Genomic DNA, 20,675 nt, shown 5'->3' with positions numbered 1-20,675 from the left:
GTCCCAGCTACTCAGGAGGCTGAGGCAGGAGAATTGCTTGAACCCAGAAGGCAGAGGTTGTAGTGAGCCGAGATTGCGCCACTGCACTCTAGCCTGGGCGACAGAGAGAGACTCCGTCTCAAAAAAAAAAAAAAAAAAAAGGAACCTAATATAACTTGTTTGCAGTGAAGCTGGAGGAGTCCATAAGGGCTGGGGTTCTCAAACTCCAGGTAACCTGCAGTGTGATGTGGTCATATTACAGTTGGAGAGACTACCTTGCTACTGCTAAGGTGATCTTGGGATTAGAGAAAGAGGCTAGACCTAGTCCTCTAGAACAGTGTTCAGAGGGGACTGAGAGCTCAAGGAGGGAAAAGTGGCTAGCATTCCTTCAAGCCGTCAGGTGCTAAGGGCAGTCGAGCAGGTTCTTAGCCAGCTATGGGCCAGGCCTCGTGAGTTTACCTTGGGGGTGCCCTTGTACTTGGCACTTAAGAGCCCCATTAGCTGACTTCCCCCACACACCTTGACTGCTCCCTCCTACAGAGGCGGCAGATGGCGAGACGGGGAAGGGGTGCTCCTGTGTACCCGTGCTGTTGAGAACCAAGGCTGCCTTAGAGGGGACCTCAGCCTGGGGACAGCCATTAGCGTGGCCACACGGTGGCAGCAGAGAACTAACGAATGGTTGCTGCAACCCCACCCCCAAAAAGGGGTGGGTGGGGTGATTTAAGAGGTCTTGTGAAGTCTCCTCCCAACCCCCAGAGATCCTTCTGAAAGTCTGGAGGTGGGATTTGGGTCACCAGAACCCCTGTCTGGGCACCAGGCTGAGAATGTTTCATTTTAGTTTTGCCCTGCCTATCTTTAGATGTGTTGACTGTGGAATGCAGGAACCATGCCACGGTTTTCTCAGGGTGTTTATTCATTTCCTGGCCAATTCTGCTTTGGAAAAGGAGTGTCTTTTGTGTCACCTCAGGGCACAGTATCAACCCTGCACTGGGTGTGGCTGCCCCCAGTTCCATTTCCTCTTTCAGTCTTCAGGTACTCATGGAGCTCCAGGCTGGAAGGAGGGGGAAGTCCTGCACTGGGGATGGAGGCAGAGTGAAGTATCCAGAGTAAACTGTGCTGGGGTGGGTGTAGCACTGGGTCTGTGGAACCCAGGAGAGGGGCCTGGCAAAGTCTGGATCAAAAAGGCTTCCTGGAGGAGGTGCCATTTAGGTGGCAAAAGGAGGAAAGGGAAAGAGTGCTCCTGGAAGGAGGAACAGCACTTACAAAGGTTAGGTTAGGAAGGGGATGCAGGCACAGAAGTATGGACTGAAAAGAGAGTGAGGAGATATAGATACCCAAGCCAGGCTAAATCCTGTTGGACCGAGGGTTCCTCTCTCCCCTAGAATCCTTATCCTCTACAGCCTTGGGGCCCATAGTTCACAGCCCAAAGCCACCCTGTGGACCTTCCCCTTCTTCCAGGGTCCAGGCCCACCTAGCTGAGGGGGCTGTCAGGCTAAGGTTGTCCCCCAGGGGCCTCAGTCTAGTGTTGGTAGGACCAGTTACCAAAGGGCAGCTGCTGAGATCCAGGTGTGGGACTAGGCTCCCCCACCCCCACTCCTCATAAATAGAGGAGAGAACTCTGGGAAATCACCTAATCGGAACTACATTTTCTTTTTCTTTTTTTTTTTTTTTTTTGGAGATGGAGTCTCGCTCTGTCGCCCAGGCTGGAGTGCAGTGGCACAATCTCAGCTCACTGCAACCTCCACCCCCCAAGTTCAAGCAATTCATTCTCCCTGCTCAACCTCCTGAGTAGCTGGGATTACAGGTGCCCACCACCACACCCGGCTAATTTTTGTTTTTAGACCATCTTGTTTCACCATATTGGCCAGACTGGTCTTGAACTCCTTACCTCAAGTGGTACACCTGCCTCGGCCCCCCAAAGTGCTGGGATTACAGGCATGAGCCACCATGCCCGGTCATACATTTTATTTTTAAATTTTTAGCAGTTTTTTTGTTTTGTTGACTTTTGTTATGTTGCCCAGGCTGGTCTTGAACTGCTAGCCTCAAGCAATCCTCCTGCCTTGGCCTCTCAAAGAAGTGCTAGGATTACAGGCATGAGCCACAGTGCCCAGCCCAGAACTACATTCTCACATTCTCATTGCAGAGAATAAGATCCAGCAAGGCCTACAGAGCAGGTTGGAAGTGTCCTGAGAGCCAAAGCTCATGATTCCTCCATATCAGGGGTGCACTGGGCAGAGCCAGGAAGGGGGAGTCCCCAAGGCCCATATTGTGGATTGTAACCCCATTATACAGCTTCTATATACTGAGGCTGCAGAGGAGGTACCAGAATTAGGGTTGGGCCTCCACTTATGTGACTCTCTGACTCTGAGGTCCAGTCAGCAAGGCCAGATCCCATCCTAAGACCCTTAGGGCCCTAGGAGAGCAGGGCATAACACACCTTCCTCTGAGACCATCTTGTTGCTGATAGCTCAGGAGAAGCACATGGAAGAATGGTCCCCACCAGGCGCGGTGGCTCACGCCTATAATCCCAGCAGTTTGGGAGGCCGAGGGGGGCAGATCACCTGAGGTCAGGAATTTGAGACCAGCCTGGCCAACATGGTGAAACCCGTCTCTACTAAAAATACAAAATTAGCCAGGCGTTGTGATGCACGCCTGTAATCCCAGCTATTCAGGAGGTTGAAGCAGGAGAATCGCTTGAACCTGGGAGGCGGAGCTTGCAGTGAGCCGAGATCGCGCCATGGCACTCCAGCCTAGGTCACAGAGCAAAAAAAAAAAAAAAAAAAAAAAAAAGGACAGTCCTTTCCCACAAAGGGTGGCGCCCCATAACATCTCTTGTTAAGTGCCCCACATCTCCCCTCTGGTCTTCCACACAATCCTGGTCTCTGTTCCCCACATGGCGGGCCCCCAGGAAGCCTCTGGGCACTAGCCTCTGAGGGTGTTGCTACTAAGTGCAAACTAGTTCCACCACAAGCAAAGAGCCCAGTGTCCTGCCCCCTCTCGCTGCGAACCAGTCGGTAGTGGGGGGATGGGATGGGACGGTTCAGAGCGGCTCACCTCTCTCCAGGCCGCACCATGCGCATCCACCCACAGGCCGCTGAGAAAAAGGCGCCAAGACGCCAAGAGAAGGTACAGGAGCCAGGCTTCCAAGGGGCGGAAGAGTCGGATGGGTGGAGGGCCTGGGGTAGGCCACGCCTCCCTCGCGGCCCCGCCCCCACGGCCCGACCCCGCCCGCCCAGCCCGGCGCCCTCTGGTCGGCTGAGCGCTAAGCGCCAGTGTGCAGCGGCTGCTGGGGCGGCAGGTGAGGCGGCTGGGGCGTTGCTGTCCGTGCGTCCGCGGGCGTCAGGTGCCCAGACCCGAGGGCCGGGAAGGGATTTGGGTTTCACAGGAACCTGGGACGGGGGTCCGCTATCTTGGGGCTGTCGGGACCGCCGCTTAAAGTTGGCCCAGTCCAGACCTCGAGTCGGGCCCCCAACCAGGTCCGGGTCCGGGCCCGGGCCCAGGCCCAGGCCCGTAGGGATCCCCTAGGGTCCCAGCTCGCCTCGATGGAGCTCCTCCCTCCGCTGCCTCAGTCCTTCTTACTGCTGCTGCTGTTGCCTGCCAAGCCCGCGGCGGCCAAGGAATGGCAGTGCCCGCGCACCCCCTACGCGGCCTCTCGAGACTTTAACGTGAAGTACATGGTGCCCAGCTTCTCCGCCGGAGGCCTGGTGCAGACCATGGTGACCTACCAGGGCGACAAAAATGAGAGTGCTGTGTTTGTAGCCATACGCAATCGCCTGCACGTGCTTGGGCCTGACCTGAAGTCTGTCCAGAGCCTGGCCACGGGCCCTGCTGGGGACCCTGGCTGCCAGACGTGTGCAGCCTGTGGCCCAGGCCCCCACGGCCCTTCCGGTGACACAGACACAAAGGTGCTGGTGCTGGAGCCCGCGCTGCCTGCCCTGGTCAGTTGTGGCTCCAGCCTGCAGGGCCGCTGCTTCCTGCATGACCTAGATCCCCAAGGGACAGCCGTGCATCTGGCAGCGCCAGCCTGCCTCTTCTCAGCCCACCATAACCGGCCCGATGACTGCCCCGACTGTGTGGCCAGCCCATTGGGCACCCGTGTGACTGTGGTTGAGCAAGGCCAGGCCTCCTATTTCTACGTGGCATCCTCACTGGACGCAGCCGTGGCTGCCAGCTTCAGCCCACGCTCAGTGTCTATCAGGCGTCTCAAGGCCGATGCCTCGGGATTTGCACCGGGCTTTGTGGCGTTGTCAGTGCTGCCCAAGCATCTTGTCTCCTACAGTATTGAATACGTGCACAGCTTCCATACGGGAGCCTTCGTCTACTTCCTGACTGTACAGCCGGCCAGCGTGACTGATGCTCCTGGTGCCCTGCACACACGCCTGGCACGACTTAGCGCCACTGAGCCAGAGTTGGGTGACTATCGGGAGCTGGTCCTCGACTGCAGATTTGCTCCAAAACGCAGGCGCCGGGGGGCCCCAGATGGCGGACAGCCCTACCCTGTGCTGCGGGTGGCCCACTCTGCTCCAGTGGGTGCTCAACTTGCCACTGAGCTGAGCATTGCTGAGGGCCAGGAAGTGCTATTTGGGGTCTTTGTGGCTGGCAAGGATAGTGGCCCTGGCGTGGGCCCCAACTCTGTCGTCTGTGCCTTCCCCATTGACCTGCTGGACACATTAATTGATGAAGGTGTGGAGCGCTGTTGTGAATCCCCAGTCCATCCAGGCCTCCGGCGAGGCCTCGACTTCTTCCAGTCACCCAGTTTTTGCCCCAACCCGGTGAGCTGAAAGAAGGGGCCCTTACTTGTGAGCTGCATGCACGTGGCTGAACACAGGCTGCTTCCCTTCCATCACTGAGGGGATCTGGGAGGGGGAGGGCAGGTGGAAAGAAGCATTCTCTCTCACCCAGTTCCTAAGTGCTGGGGTGGTGTGAGAAAGCAGCCAGACAAAGGCTACACTGGAGGCTCGGCTCCCAGCCAGGCTGGCCCTTGTGACTACCTCATTTTGCCCTTTCTCCTATCTGCCCATCATGGCCTCTGGTTTTTTAGTTTCCCTGGCTATGTGAGGATGGGGTTACATAACCGTGTCTCTGTTAGCATAGCTCCTGAATGCTGGGTAGAATGATGGGCATTCCCTCCTACTTGTCCACCATCCATATCCTCAGGGACACACGCAAAAAAATAGCGCCCCCCTCGCCCACCACCACCACCACCACCACCACACACAAATACACAGGGAGATGCTCACAGATTCACAGACTCACAGCTGCTTGCCAACAGTTTCACTTTCCCTTGTTTTGCTCTGCTTTCCAAAGAGGGTGGGACAAGAGTTGTCAGAGAATCTCCCCTTCCTCCACACCCACCCCCATCCTTCTGCCAGCCACCACGTTCCAGGGAGCCTCCTGGGCCTTGGAAGTTGGCAGCTTGTTAGGGAGCCTGCATGTCCTGGGCTTCACTAACCTGTTTGACATGATTGGGGGTGATTGGGGGGAGTACCCAGCACTCATGGGATGGCAGCTTGGTTCTAGAAAGTTCCGGGAGCCTCACTCTAGTCTTGTGCAAGCTACTATAAACATCTGGGGAAGGCCTAGGAAGGGCTGGTTGGAATTGGTCCATCCCAGACTTTTTTTTTTTTTTTTAAACCATATTTGGAGCCCTGCCCCAGGCAGGAAGTCTCAAAGCCCGTGCTGAACTGGGGGCTCCTTCCAACAGACTCTATCTAGGCTCTCTCCAGCCATCGTGTAGGCAACAGCAATAAGATTGGACCAAGGAATGGGACCCACAGCTACTGCTCTCATATTCTCTAGCCATCATCCTGTGGCCCTGGGCCTGCTGTGACATTCTCGACAGACTCCTTTCCACTCCTATTGATGCCTCGGAGATGGGAGGAGAACTTACACCCAATGTGAGGTTGGGGGTCTTTAGCCTCCCTCCCTCTGCTGAGTACATCTGGGTTGAGAGGCTTTAGGGTTGGGGACTCCTTGTCTGGGCCTGGGCAGGCCTGCCTGGCCCCTTCTCCTTCCCAGTGGGGAGTCAGAACCTCTCCCCAGCTTGGCTAGTGGTCAGTGGGTCAGAAGACACCCAGCACGGCTGGGCAGTGCCAGGCTCCAGGAGGACTAATCTTGGTCCCTGCCCACAGTCTGGCCAGGCCCCCAGGAGGTGTGTGAATCACCCTGTACAGTGTTTGCCTAGCAACTGTGGGCATGCAGCCACTGGGGCAGCACCCACGTAGTGGTTGGCCTCAGGAGGCCTGAGGGACTCAGAACTGGTGCCTGTCCTCCATAGGACATTGAACACTTATGTGTTTTCAGGAGCCTGGAGCCCCTACCTAAGCCTGGGAACCTAGAGCTAAGGTCCTGGGGCCTAGAGACAAGCAGGCTAGGGTGTGGGCCTGGCTAAGGTAGGGCTCTATTCCCCGTCAGAGCCCCACCTGTCCCTGAGTCATGCTGGAAACACCTGGCAGGCTTCCGGCTCGGGCCAAGCCAAGCCGATTTCCTGCCTCAAGTGAGGACAAAATCCCAGTCCCCCCCACCCAAGCTGTAGGCGCAGGGTGTATGGGGTTTCAAGGCTCAGCTCCACATCTACTTTTGCCTCCAGGGCTGCTAATCAGTGCTGAGATCTCAGGACTGGGTTAAGTCTCTGTGGTCTGATGGAGACTTCAGAGGCTCCTGCTTCAAGGAGTGCCCTCAGGGCTGGTGAGGGAGAGTCCTGAGCACCTAGGGCTGGCTACTGAGCCCCGTCTGCACCTCACACTCAGCTCCAACACCGTGAGTTCATACCCTGGTGTCCTGGTTTCCCAGAGCTTCCACAGTCTGCCCTGGGGCATGACTGCAGCCCCCAAAACACCCCCTTGCTAAGAGCAGGGGAGAGGTTAGTACCCCTTAGCTTCCAGAACTTAGTTCTGGCACCCAGGCTGTAGGGGTTTGGTTTATCCCTTTTGTACCCTAAAGGGGGGTATAGGAAGCAGCCAAGGGTACAGGAAGACCTTTGGAGTCTAGGGAGAAGGACCATGTTCCCAACCTTGTGCTGGCCAATTAATGCAAGTGGGGAAACCGAAGCCCAGAGGAGACAGGGTTTGCTGAAGTGCACACAGAGAAGCAGAGAAGAGCCAGCAGGGGGCAGGAGAAGACTCTTGTGGAGCTGAGACTTCCAACTTGGTTCCCCTCTTGAGCATTTATGATGCCTTGGACAAGAGACCAAACCTCTTGAGCCTGTTTCCTCATCTGTAAGATGTATGGGGTGGGCCAGCCACAGTGGCTCATGCCTGTAATTCCAGCACTCTGGGAAGCCAAAGTGGGCAGATCACAAGGTCAGGAGTTCGAGACCAGCCTGGCCAACATCGTGAAACCCCATCTCTACTAAAAATATAAAAAATTAGCCAGGGGTGGTGGCGAGCACCTGTAATCCCAGCTACTCCGGAGGCTGAGGCAGGAGAATCACTTGAACCCGGGAGGTGGAGGTTGCAGTGAGCCAAGATCATGCCACTGCACTCCAGCCCCGGCAACAATGTGAGACACTGTCTCAAAAAAAAAAAAAAAAAAAAGATATACGGGGTGGTTGTGAGGATGGAATGGGGGTAACTCACCATCAGGATGGACATGGCAAGGTGGGGCAGGGAGAATGGGGAGCGGGCCTTCCAGCCTGGACCTTCTGCCTGCCCTTGCTACACTGAGAGCCCTGTGGGGGCAATGCGAGATGGTAACCGGCAGGCCCAGGGCCTTCTCCAGTCAGGCCAGGTGAGGGGTGAGAGTGTTGGGCTGCTGTGGCCAGTGACAAAGGCCCCAAAGGGTCGGGGCACAGGGCTGAACCCTGACTCATTCCCTTACCTGACTTTTCCCAGCCTGGCCTGGAGGCCCCCAGCCCCAACACCAGCTGCCGCCACTTCCCTTTGCTGGTCAGTAGCAGCTTCTCACGTGTGGACCTATTCAATGGGCTGTTGGGAACAGTAGAGGTCACTGCACTGTATGTGACACGCCTTGACAACGTCACAGTGGCACACATGGGCACAGCGGATGGGCGTATCCTGCAGGTGGGTCCTCATCCCCACAGCCCCCTGGCCCTGGGTCTTTGTCTCCATCCCCATTTTGCTCACATCTAACCTGTCCTAGGTGGAGCTGGCCAGGTCACTCAACTACTTGCTGTATGTGTCCAACTTCTCACTGGGTGACAGTGGGCAGCCCGTGCAGCGGGATGTCAGTCGCCTTGGGGACCACCTATTCTTCGCCTCTGGGGACCAGGTGAGGTGGGCAGGGGCAGGGCCTGGGGCCAGGGTTGTGGGATCACAGACTGTCCATCCAATCCAGGGAGGCATTGATATGCAGGCCTTACCACCCTAGCCTACAGTGTACCAGGAGGGTCTATAGGGCCCAATCTCCCCCTCCAGGTGCCCCTAGTCACCTGTCTTCTACCCCCAGGTTTTCCAGGTACCTATCCAAGGCCCTGGCTGCCGCCACTTCCTCACCTGTGGGCGTTGCCTAAGGGCACAGCGTTTCATGGGCTGTGGCTGGTGTGGGAACATGTGTGGCCGGCAGAAGGAGTGTCCTGGCTCCTGGCAACAGGACCACTGTCCGCCTAAGCTTACTGAGGTATGGCTTCCCTGGCAGGGCACAGGTAAGAGTGGGACAGGCTGGGCCTGGGGTGGTGGTCAGCAAGTCTTGATCACAATCTTTCTCAGGTCTGGGAGTGTCCTTCATATCTACAAGGAGGGCATTCTTGTCAGAGGGGATGACACATGCAAAGACTTGGAGGCAGGAAAGTGCTTGAATGAGGACTAGCAAGTGACTCCAAATGGCTGGAGCATGGGGCAGGCAAGGGGTATGGCAGGAGACTTTGGGGAAGCAGGTGGGGCTGAGAGAGCCCAACCCCACATGAGGACTCAGGCTGTTTTCCCCATTTCAGTTCCACCCCCACAGTGGACCTTTAAGGGGCAGTACAAGGCTGACCCTGTGTGGCTCCAACTTCTACCTGCACCCTTCTGGTCTGGTGCCTGAGGGAACCCATCAGATCACGGTGGGCCAAAGTCCCTGCCGGCCACTGCCCAAGGACAGCTCAAAACTCAGGTACAATCTGGTCCCTCCCCTCCCTTTCCCTGAAGGGAGCAACCAAGCAGCCCCTTCCCCATGAGACCCTGTTCTCTGCTTATCAGAGGCAAGGGGAGATGGGGGCAGCTGCGGTGGTTCTGACTGTTTTGTGTCTCGGGAGATGTCTCTGTCCCTTTTTGAGTTTTCATGTGCCCTTCCTGTCTGTTCACTCATGGACCAGCCAAGGTTAATCTCTGCCCCGCCGGAACCTTCCTTCCCTGGAGGGAGGCATGGGTGGAGAAACGCCATTCTCTGGCTCAGAGGAGCCCTGTGGCTTGTGGCAGACATGCAGCTAGGCCTGTATAATTCCTGGCTGACCTCAGGGGTTCCCCCTGGTGCCCCAGACCAGTGCCCCGGAAAGACTTTGTAGAGGAGTTTGAGTGTGAACTGGAGCCCTTGGGCACCCAAGCAGTGGGGCCTACCAACGTCAGCCTCACCGTGACTAACATGCCACCGGGCAAGCACTTCCGGGTAGACGGCACCTCCATGCTGAGAGGCTTCTTTTTCATGGTGAGGTCACCTTGCCCTGTCTGTGCCCTTGGCCAGTGCGTGGTACGGGAAGGGAGGGGCTTGGAGTGGAAGACCTATTCCACCTAAGCCACCTCTATATCCTTTTAGGAGCCAGTGCTGATAGCAGTGCAACCCCTCTTTGGCCCACGGGCAGGAGGCACCTGTCTCACTCTTGAAGGCCAGAGTCTGTCTGTAGGCACCAGCCGGGCTGTGCTGGTCAATGGGACTGAGTGTCTGCTAGCACGGTAAGTACCACCAGGCAGGCATGGAAGGCCACAGGGTTCTATCCAGGTGGAGACCTGGACTCTGTCAGGATGGAGGGAAGAGTGCTCGTTACATGGTCAGTGTGGTGTGGAGAGCAGGTCCAGGAAGAAAAGACTACTGCCCTCTTCAGCCCAGAGGCAAGAGAGCCCATCACAGAGTCCAGTGGCTCCAGCCAAGGCTGTGGGGAACTTGTTCCCTCCTTACCCTCTTGGAATGTCTTCCTGGGACCACCTTATCTTCAGACAGACCATGGAGTGGGGCAGGTGGGAGAGATAACAGACAAACTGGGAGAGGGCAACAGGCCCCTGGAGGAAGTGGGCCCAGCCATTACAAAGGGGGTAACCCTGAGCCCAATCTCTTGTTCCTGCAGGGTCAGTGAGGGGCAGCTTTTATGTGCCACACCCCCTGGGGCCATGGTGGCCAGTGTCCCCCTTAGCCTGCAGGTGGGGGGTGCCCAGGTACCTGGTTCCTGGACCTTCCACTACAGAGAAGACCCTGTCGTGCTAAGCATCAGCCCCAACTGTGGCTACAGGTAAGCGCCACTTCTTTGCCCACTCTGGCCTCTGGGGAATGAGAGAGCCAGCCTTGGAGAACACCCAAAGCCTACCATCCTGCCCTCTTCCACAGCAACTCCCACATCACCATCTGTGGCCAGCATCTAACTTCAGCATGGCACTTAGTGCTGTCATTCCATGACGGGCTTAGGGCAGTGGAGAGCAGGGTGAGTGAGTGCTGGCCAGGAGGGAGGAAGGCTGGATGAGTTCCCTGAGCTGCAGCCCAACCTTGTGCTGGGCTGAGGAGAGGAGCAATCACAGGTGGGGTTCCTGGCTAATCACCTATTTGTCCCAGCAGTGTGAGAGGCAGCTTCCAGAGCAGCAGTTGTGCCGCCTGCCTGAATATGTGGTCCAAGACCCCCAGGGATGGGTGGCAGGAAATCTGAGTGCCTGGGGGGATGGAGCTGCTGGCTTTACACTGCCTGGCTTTCGCTTCCTAACCCCACCCCATCCACCCAGTGCCAACCTAATTCCACTGAAGCCTGAGGAGCATGCCATTAAGTTTGAGGTAAGTGTAAGGGATAGGGGCAGGGACAGTTGGGGATCTGAAAGTAGGGGCCAGCCTACTGGCTGGTCCTCATGACCCTCTCTGCAGTATATTGGGCTGGGTGCTGTGACTGACTGCGTGGGTGTCAACGTGACCGTGGGTGGTGAGAGCTGCCAGCACGAGTTCCGGGGGGACATGGTTGTCTGCCCCCTGCCCCCATCCCTGCAGCTTGGCAAGGATGGTGCCCCACTGCAGGTAGGCAGCCCAGCTGGACCTCCCTGGGAAACACGGGCAGAGGGCCTGCAGGCTGGGCCTGAGTTGCCACCTGCTCCCAGGTCTGCGTGGATGGTGAATGTCACATCCTGGGTAGAGTGGTGTGGCCAGGGCCAGATGGGGTCCCACAGAGCACGCTCCTTGGTATCCTGCTGCCTTTGCTGCTGCTTGTGGCCGCATTGGCCACTGCACTGGTCTTCAGCTACTGGTGGCAGAGGAAGCAGCTAGGTGAGTTCTCTGCTCCTACCTTTATTCAGCCCCTACCCCCAATCAATGGCATCTTCAAGTCCCTACATCCTCTCTCTGCCCAGGACTTAGGGATCTAAGTCCTCCCCAGAGGGGTTGGCCCCTGGGAGCTTGGAAAGCCAGGCCACCAGGGATTCTCTTTCCACAGTTCTTCCTCCCAACCTGGATGACCTGGCATCCCTGGACCAGACTACTGGAGCCACACCCCTGCCTATTCTCTACTCGGGCTCTGACTACAGAAGTGGCCTTGGTAAGATAGTGGAGGCACGAGAAGCTAAAGCCACCCCCTCTCCCTACAAGCTCCTCACTCCCTCTCCCCACAGCACGCCCTGCCACTGATGGTCTAGATTCCACTTGTGTCCATGGAGCATCCTTCTCCAATAGTGAAGATGAATCCTGTGTTCCACTGCTGCGGAAAGAGTCCATCCAGCTAAGGGACCTGGACTCTGCGCTGTTGGCTGAGGTCAAGGATGTGCTGATTCCCCATGAGCGGGTGGTCACCCACAGTGACCGAGTCATTGGCAAAGGTGTGGGGGCCAGGTGGGGCTGGGGGCAGAGATGGAGTCTCAAGATGACATAGGCTAGACCAGGCATGGTGGCTCATGCCTATAATCCCAGCACTCTGGGAGGCCAAGGCCGGCAGATCACGAGGTCAGGAGATCGAGACCGTCCTGGCTAACACGGTGAAACCCAGTCTCTACTAAAAATACAAAAAAAATTAGCCGGCCATGGTGACAGGCACCTGTAGTCCCAGCTACTCGGGAGGCTGAGGCAGGAGAATAGCGTGAACCCGGGAAGCGGAGCTTGCAGTGAGCCAAGATTGCGCCACTGCACTCCAGCCTGGGCAACAGAGCGAGACTCCGTCTCCAAAAAAAAAAAAAAAGACATAGGCTAAAGGGACAGTTGGACCAGATTCTGCTCTAACCTTCTCACCAACCTGTGTGACCTTGGTTATACCACTTAACCTCTCTGAGCCTCCATTTGCTCATCTGTAAAATGGATGAGAAAAGTTCTGTTTTCAGTGGGTTCTGGTGTGGATCAATCAGGCACAGGAGGGTTATAGCCTCTGCCATCATGTGGCTGCTGTTTATTTTTGGTTTTATTTATGGTTTTGTTTTTGAGACAGGGTCTCACTCTGTTACGCAGGCTGGAGTGCAATGACACAATCATGGCTCACTGCAGCCTCGACCTCCCCAGGCTCAGGTGATCCTCCTCCCTCAGTCTCCTGAGTAGCTGGGACTACAAGCATGCACCACCATGCCTGGCTAATTTTTTGTTTGTCTTTTGTAGAGATGGGCCTCAAATCGCGTTGTCCAGGCTGGCCGCGAACTCCTGGACTCAAGCAATCTGCCTGCCTAAACTTCCCAAAGTGCTGGGATTACAGGCATGAGCCACCAAACCCAGCCTGTTTTATTATATTTATTTTATTTTAGTTTTATTTTTATTCTATTTTATTATTATTATTATTATTATGAGACAGAATTTCACTCTTATTGCCCAGGCTGGAGTGCAATGGCATGATCTCGGCTCACTGCAACCTCCACCTCCTAGGTTCAAGCAATTCTCCTGTCTCAGCATCCTGAGTAGCTGAGATTACAGGTACCTGCCACAACACCTGGCTAATTTTTGGTATTTTTGGTAGAGACAGGATTTCACCATGTTGGCCAGGCTGGTCTCGAACTCCTGACCTCAGGTGATCTGCCCGCCTCAGCCTCCCAAAGTGCTGGGATTACAGGCATGAGCCACCACCCCAGACTATTTTATTTTCCTTTTTCTTTTTTTTTTTGAGACGGAGTCTCGCTCTTTTACCCACACTGGAGTGCAGTGGCGCTATCTCGGCTCGCTGCAAGCTCTGCCTCCCAGGTTCACGCCATTCTTCTGCCTCAACCTCCTGAGTAGCTGGGACTACAGATGCATGCCAGCACACCCAGCTAATTTTTTTTTTTTTTTTTTTTTGTACTTTTGTATTTTTGGTAGAGACGAGGTTTCACCATGTCGGCCAGGTTGGTCTCGAACTCCTAACCTCAAGTGATCCGCCCACCTCGACCTCCCAAAGTGCTGGGATTATAGGCGTGAGCCACCGCACTTGGCCTATTTATTTATTTATTTTTGAGACAGAGCCTCGCCTGTCATCCAGGCCAGAGTGCAGTGGTGTGATCTCGGCTCATTGCAACCTCTGCCTCCCAGATTCAAGTGATTCTCCTGCCTCAGCCTCCTGAGTAGCTGGGATTACAGACATGCGCCACCATGCCCATCTAATTTTTGTATTTTTAGTAGAGATGGAGTTTCATCATGTTGGCCAGGCTGGTCTCAAACTCCCAACCTCAGGTAATCCACCTGCCTTGGCCTCCCGAAGCGCTGGGATTACAGGCGTGAGCCATCGCACCCGGCCCTGCTTTATTTTTTTTTAGTTTTTAGTTATTATTATTTTGAGACAGTCTCGCTCTGTTGCCCAGGCTGGAGTGCAGTGGTGCGATCTCGACTCACTGCAACTTCTTCCTCCTAGATTCAAGCGTTTCTCCTGCCTCCGCCTCCTGAGTAGCTGGGATTACAGGGGCCTGCCACTGCCACCACACCTGTCTAACTTTTGTAGTTTTACTAGAGACAGGGTTTCACCATGTTGGCCAGACTGGTCTTGAACCCCTGACCTCAGCTGATCCTCCCACCCCAGTCTCCCAAAGTGTTAAGATTATAGGCATAAGCCTTTTTTTTTTTTTTTTTTTGAGACGGAGTCTCGCTCTGTCGCCCAGGCTGGAGTGCAGTGGCGCGATCTCGGCTCACTGCAAGCTCCGCCTCCCGGGTTCACGCCATTCTCCTGCCTCAGCCTCCTGAGTAGCTGGGACTACAGGCGCCCACAACCGCGCCCGGCTAATTTTTTGTATTTTTAGTAGAGACAGGGTTTCACCGTGGTCTCGATCTCCTGACCTTGTGATCCGCCCGCCTCGGCCTCCCAAAGTGCTGGGATTACAGGCGTGAGCCACCGCGCCCAGCCAAAAAAAAATTTTTTTAAAAAGGCTTATGCCTGGCCAGGCGCAGTGGCTCACGCCTGTAATCCCAGCACTTTGGGAGGCCGAGGCGGGCGGATCACAAGGTCAGGAGATCGAGACCACGGTGAAACCCCGTCTCTACTAAAAAAAAAAATACAAAAAATTAGCCGGGCGCGGTTGTGGGCGCCTGTAGTCCCAGCTACTCGGGAGGCTGAGGCAGGAGAATGGCGTGAACCCGGGAGGCGGAGCTTGCAGTGAGCCGAGATCGCGCCACTGCACTCCAGCCTGGGCGACAGAGCGAGACTCCGTCTCAAAAAAAAAAAAAAAAAAAAAAAAAATTTTTTTTTTAAAGACAGCATCTCACTGTGTTACCCAGGCTGGCTTTGGACTCCTGGGCTTACGCGATTCTCCTGCCTCAGCCTCCTGAGTAACTGGGATTATAGGCGCACTGCGCTTTGCTTCTGCTGCTTTTTTTTTGGGGGGGGCGATGGAGTCCCACCCTGTCTCTCAGTCTGGAGTGCAGTGACACGATCTTGGCTCACTGCAACCTCTGCCTCCCGGGTTCAAGCTGTTCTCCTGCCTCAGGCTCCCAAGCAGCTGGGACTAGAGATGGGGTTTCACCATATTGGCCAGGCTGGTCTCAAACTCCTGACCTCGTGATCCACCCACCTTGGCCTCCCAAAGTACTGGGATTATAGGCATGAGCCACCACGCCCAGCCCTGCTGCTTTTTTAAAACGTCAGATTGGGCCAGGTATGGTGGCTTACACCTGTAATCCCAACCCTCACCTTTGGGAGGCCAAGGTGGGTGAATCACAAAGTCAGGAGTTTGAGACCAGTCTGGCCAACATGGTGACACCCAGTCTGTACTAAAAATACAAAAAATTAGCTGGGCTTAGTGGTGGGTGCCTGTAATCCCAGCTACTCAGGAGGCTGAGGCAGGAGAATCACTTGAACCTAGGAGGCAGAGGTTGCAATGAGTTGAGATCGCACCACTGCACTCCAGTCTGGGCAACAGAGTAAGACTCGATCTAAAAAATAAATAAATAAAAATTAAAAATAAAATGTGAGATTGGCCAGTTTAGTGCTCTGAGGTCTGGTTGCCAATGAGAATGTGTGGTATGAACCTTGGGCCCTGGAGCCCCTCTCATCGACTCATTATCTACTTCCCACCAGGCCACTTTGGAGTTGTCTACCATGGAGAATACATAGACCAGGCCCAGAATCGAATCCAATGTGCCATCAAGTCACTAAGTCGTGAGTGGAGCAGAAGATGGGAGGGCAGAGGGAGGGGCCTCAGGCTGGGAGGATTCTTTTTCTCTGTGTTCCCACCTTACTGACTGACTGAGCAGGAGACCTTTATTTCCCATTTCCCCATATGAGCCTTGTAAAGGGATGCCCTGCCCTGTGCCTGACTTGCACTGCTCTGTAGGCATCACAGAGATGCAGCAGGTGGAGGCCTTCCTTCGAGAGGGGCTGCTCATGCGTGGCCTGAACCACCCGAATGTGCTGGCTCTCATTGGTATCATGTTGCCACCCGAGGGCCTGCCCCATGTGCTGCTGCCCTATATGTGCCACGGTGACCTGCTCCAGTTCATCCGCTCACCTCAGCGGGTCAGTGCTCAGCTGGCTCTGGGTTGGGGGCTGGGCAGCAGCTGGAGAAGGAGCTGCTATCCCCTTGCCCACCAACCCACCTGTGCCCCCAGAACCCCACCGTGAAGGACCTCATCAGCTTTGGCCTGCAGGTAGCCCATGGCATGGAGTACCTCGCAGAGCAGAAGTTTGTGCACAGGGACCTGGCTGCGCGAAACTGCATGTGAGAGTCCAGAGTAGCTGGGGTGAAGCAAAGGCACAGGGCATGAGGGTGTGCGGTGCTTAAGGCCGCCTCAGGGAAGGGCCCACTCCAGCCTTGTCCTCCTCTCTCTGCACCTTACTTTTTTTGTCTGCCCAGTACAGACTTGGACTGGACACTGTGGCTTTGAAATTCTGTGGGCGGGTACCGTGGCTCACATCTGTAATCCCAGCACTTTGGGAGGCCGAGGCGGGTGGATCACGAGGTCAGGAGATCGAGACCATCCTGGCTAACATGGTGAAACCCTGTCTCTACTAAAAATACAAAAAAATTAGCCGGGTGTGGTGGTGGGCGCCTGTAGTCCCAGCTACTCGGGAGGCTGAGGCAGAAGAATGGCATGAACCCGGGAGGAAGAGCTTGCAGTGAGCAGAGATCGCGCCATTGCACTCCAGTCTGGGAGACAGAGCGAGACTCCATCTCAAAAAAAAAAAAAAAAGAAATTCTGTAAGGGCCTAGAACAGGTGGGTTCGGGGCCTGGTAAGGGCCAGTCCTAAGTGTAATCCTCTCCCTACCCCCAAGGCTGGACGAGTCATTCACTGTCAAAGTGGCTGACTTTGGTTTGGCCCGTGACATCCTGGACAAGGAATACTATAGTGTTCGACAGCATCGCCACGCTCGCCTACCTGTGAAGTGGATGGCGCTGGAGAGCCTGCAGACCTATAGATTTACCACCAAGTCTGATGTGGTGAGGCCCCATCTGCCCTATAGTCCACATGGCTTTGGCACCCGAGAACACTGGGCCTCACCCATTCAGCTCTGGATAATCTGAGCCCAGGGAGTCCCCGGGGTAGATGACTCCCAAAGCCCTTCTGCCCACCTCTTGGGCAGATGTAAGATGGAATCTGACACCTGCCAGGGCAAGAGGAGGCTGGGAACTCACTGGCTCCTCACAGATAATCCAGGGCCTGCCCAGCCCCAACTCTGGGCAGGATGAGGTGGTGGGAGGAGACAGAGGAAAGACACTGGTGACGTATTGAGGAATGAGCTCTCAGTGGAGGGTGGGGTCTTCCATTTCCAGCTGAAGGACTCTGGGAGATAGAAGCCCTGGGGGACCCACCTGCCCCCAAATTTGGAGTGAGTTGAGTCCCCTTACCTCCCCCTTTCCACAGTGGTCATTTGGTGTGCTGCTGTGGGAACTGTTGACACGGGGTGCCCCACCATACCCCCACATCGACCCTTTTGACCTCACCCACTTCCTGGCCCAGGGTCGGCGCCTGCCCCAGCCTGAGTATTGCCCCAATTCTCTGTAAGTATGTGGAGGTGGTAGTGGGGAGGGAACTGGGCCCCAGAGACATGGAAGAGGCAGGAGACAGAGCTCCTGCCTGGCTTCCTGACTGAACTTCTGGTTGACTCGGAAAGGGAGTCTCGCTGGGCCTCAGTTTCCTCATCTGTGAACTGGTCCCACCCACATGCAGGATGGGACACTGGGAGGACCTCACAGTTGCCATGGTAACAGCATTCTGAACTCAGAGTTGGGGTTGAGGCCAGTGGTTTGATTTTCCCAGCACTCCTCCTCCCCGCCTCCCACTAATGGGGTCTGCTTTCCACCTTTTCCTCTCATTTAATCTCGAGGAAAGATTCCAACCCCCACAGCAACCCCCTCTGGATCTCCAGATCAGGTTTTTTCACTGGATGTGGTTTCAGATTCCCCATTCCTGGAGGGATGGCGGCAGCTGCGTTGTCCTCAGTGCCTACGGGGTGGGTTCGGTTCTGAGGTTCAGCTTCATATGTAGCAGGTGTGCCTGAGCAGTGTCCAGGTCTGCTGGGTTAGAACAGAGAGAACCAGGACATAGGTAAAAGTAGTTGACGCCTCCTGTCTCAGGCTGTGCTCCAGGAAGGATGCGAGTAGCCTTCCTCACAGTCCTACCTGCTTTGGGTTTGCTCTTATTATTCATTTCTTTAATTCACTGCCTACCCGTATCTAGATTGGGCTCCTGGAAATAGACTCAGCTGGAGATTTATGTATGGGGATTTACTGAGAGGTTGGGGGCAAGGGAAGAAGGACTGGGACAGAGAAATGTCACAGAAACTGCAGCCCATCCCACAGGGACTGCTTGAACTGGGATGACCCACCAGAGTTTTCTGAAATTGAGACCAACAGGCCAGGTCTTTGTACCAGGCATTAATCAGTTACTAGTCACAGGCTGTCCCTGGTGAGAGGATGTGAGCTTGGCAGAGGCAGTTCTCTTCTGCCTAGGGCAATTCTTAGAGAGAGCCTCAGTCAAGAACCATCAGCAGGCAACACACCCAGCCACTGGGAGAGGAAAGGGGGATGTGGGTGGTACACCATAGGGTCCACTTCAGCAGTCCAGCCCTTCTCCTCTCTGGGCCTCAATTTCCTCATCTGTAAAGTGGAGACAATAGTACCACCCTCCGAGAGCCTGAGAATTATATGAGATATTGTGTGTAAGGTACTTAGAGTATTATTTCAGGCAGGAATGACATCCCCAAGATAATGGGGCATGCACTAGGACCCAGCAGGTAAACCTGGGGATCCTCTGCTTCAGGACCAGCATGCCACTAGTGCTGCCCCACATGCTCTTGCTTCAGGATTTTTTCTTTTTTTTTGAGACGGAGTCTTGCTCTGTTGCCCAGGCTGGAGTGCAGTGGCACAATGTTGGCTCACTACAGCCTCTGCCTCCCATGTTCAAGTGATTCTCCTGCCTCAGCCTCCCGAGTAGCTGGGACTACAGGCGTGTGCCACCATGCCCAGCTAATTTTTGTATTTTTAGTAGAGATGAGGTTTCACTATGTTGGCCAGGCTGGTCTCGAACTCCTGACCTTGTGATCTGCCCACCTCAGCCTCCCAAAGTGCTGGGATTACAGGCATGAGCCACTGTGCCTGACCGCTTCAGGATTTTTAATTCCTGCCTTGCTATACCCAGGCTTCCTTCCTGGAAGAACTGTGATGATGACCATGGTACCTTGTGAGCTGGGCCTTGTGCTTAGCACTTCACAGGCATCAGCCTATGTGCCTACTGCTCTGTGATCAGAGGACGACCCAGAGGCACAGAGAAGTTAAGGAACTTGCCCAAGATCACATAGCCCAGGGCACAGGGCACAGGAGTCCAAGCTCTTAACACCTGAGGTAGTTGGACCTCTGCCGGGGTGGGGAGGCAGGACTGGAACAGCAATCATAGGGATGAGAAGAGCTGCCCCTGATTGGGCAGTGCTAGGTACTAGGTCCTGTCACCTATCCTCATCCCTGTGTGACCTGCCAGAGGTTTAACAGCAAGTGGGTGGCCCAGAATTCTTGGGTGGAAGTTGCCTTAACCTGACATGCCTTTCCCCCAATAGGTACCAAGTGATGCAGCAATGCTGGGAGGCGGACCCAGCAGCACGACCCACCTTCGGAGTACTAGTGGGGGAAGTGGAGCAGATAGTGTCTGCACTGCTTGGGGACCATTATGTGCAGCTGCCAGCAACCTACATGAACCTGGGCCCCAGCACCTCACATGAGATGAATGTGCATCCAGAACAGCAGCAGTCCTCACCCATGCCAGGGAGTGCACACCGACCCCGGCCACTCTCAGAGCCTCCTCGGCCCACTTGACTTAGTCCTTGGGCTGGACCTGCTTAGCTGCCTTGAGCTAACCCCAAGCTGCCTCTGAGCCATGCCAGGCCAGAGGGCAGTGGCCCTCTACCTTGTTCCTGCCCTTTAATCTTCAGAGGCAATAGGTAAATGGGGCCCATTAGGTCCCTCACTCCACAGAGTGAGACAGTGAGGGCAGTCCTTCTGCAACATGTATTTATGGAGTGCCTGCTGTGGACCCTGTCTTCTGGGAACAGTGGACTCAGCAGTGACCACACCAACACTGACCCTTGAACCAATAAAGGAACAAATGACTATTAAAACACAAATTGTGGCAAATAGTGTGAAAGAATGACAGGAGGCTGCTATAAATAGCTGAATAGAGAGGCAAGGGAAACCTCCCAGGAGGTGACATTTTGCTGAGGCCCTATCACTGGGGAAAAACCACCAGAAGCAGTGTTGAGGAAAGAGAGTTTTTGGCAGAGAGTCACACGTGCAAAGGCCCTGAGGCTGGAAAGGATATGGATCAGCAAGAAGGCTCTAGAGAACGGGGAGGGTGAGCAAGGCCCAGATCCAGGTAATAGGGCCCTGGGGACTGTTAGATGGAACCAAGGAAGTAGGCTGAGTACCCAAGCATGCAGTGACTAGGATGGTTTCTTCCATGAGTCAGGTTGCTTGCTCCCCTTTCCCCAGCCCTAGCACTTCTCCAGGGCTCCCTGCTCGATCTGCAGTGCCCACCGTCACACCAGCTGGGATGGAATGGGGCCTGCCATCGGGGCATAGAGGCTTGGGTCCCTGCAACACTGCAGCATTGATTGTACTTGTAGCCTTAAGAGAGAGGAGCCAGCAGCAAGGCCTCAGCTCCACACTTTCAAGGAGCCAACTTCAAAGTGCCAACTGCCCAGGCTATTTGTACTTGT

At 55.2% G+C, this 20,675-nt stretch overlaps 1 protein-coding gene across 42 annotated transcripts; it reads left to right on the top strand.

Moving 5' to 3' along the window:
- Window positions 1-3,250: 3,250 nt before the first annotated feature.
- MST1R (macrophage stimulating 1 receptor) lies at window positions 3,251-20,084 on the top strand. 42 transcript variants are annotated; one of them, XR_012431165.1, is made up of 20 exons: window positions 3,251-4,751; window positions 7,812-8,000; window positions 8,080-8,208; window positions 8,386-8,556; window positions 8,870-9,030; window positions 9,396-9,561; window positions 9,670-9,806; window positions 10,196-10,357; window positions 10,453-10,546; window positions 10,678-10,887; window positions 10,975-11,121; window positions 11,202-11,367; window positions 11,534-11,635; window positions 11,709-11,848; window positions 15,548-15,628; window positions 15,804-15,985; window positions 16,078-16,187; window positions 16,743-16,908; window positions 17,333-17,469; window positions 19,521-20,084. XR_012431165.1 is itself a non-coding variant. In XM_074032230.1 (20 exons), exons 1-20 carry the CDS (start codon window positions 3,522-3,524, stop codon window positions 19,774-19,776), a joined length of 4,176 nt encoding a protein of 1,391 aa, XP_073888331.1. In that variant the 5' UTR covers window positions 3,251-3,521; the 3' UTR covers window positions 19,777-20,084. The 42 variants fall into 42 exon arrangements, 21 of the variants coding, with proteins under 21 accessions (XP_073888331.1, XP_005547226.2, XP_073888330.1 ...); XR_012431164.1 differs by having other exon boundaries at window positions 9,375-9,561; XR_012431166.1 differs by having other exon boundaries at window positions 9,375-9,561; window positions 10,675-10,887; window positions 11,733-11,848.
- The last annotated feature ends 591 nt before the right edge of the window (window positions 20,085-20,675 follow it).

Source organism: Macaca fascicularis, chromosome 2 (assembly GCF_037993035.2).
Source record: "Macaca fascicularis isolate 582-1 chromosome 2, T2T-MFA8v1.1".
NCBI classification, from domain to species: domain Eukaryota; kingdom Metazoa; phylum Chordata; class Mammalia; order Primates; family Cercopithecidae; genus Macaca; species Macaca fascicularis.
Note: the sequence above shows the minus strand (reverse complement) of the source record. Positions and strands in the feature narration are given on the sequence as shown.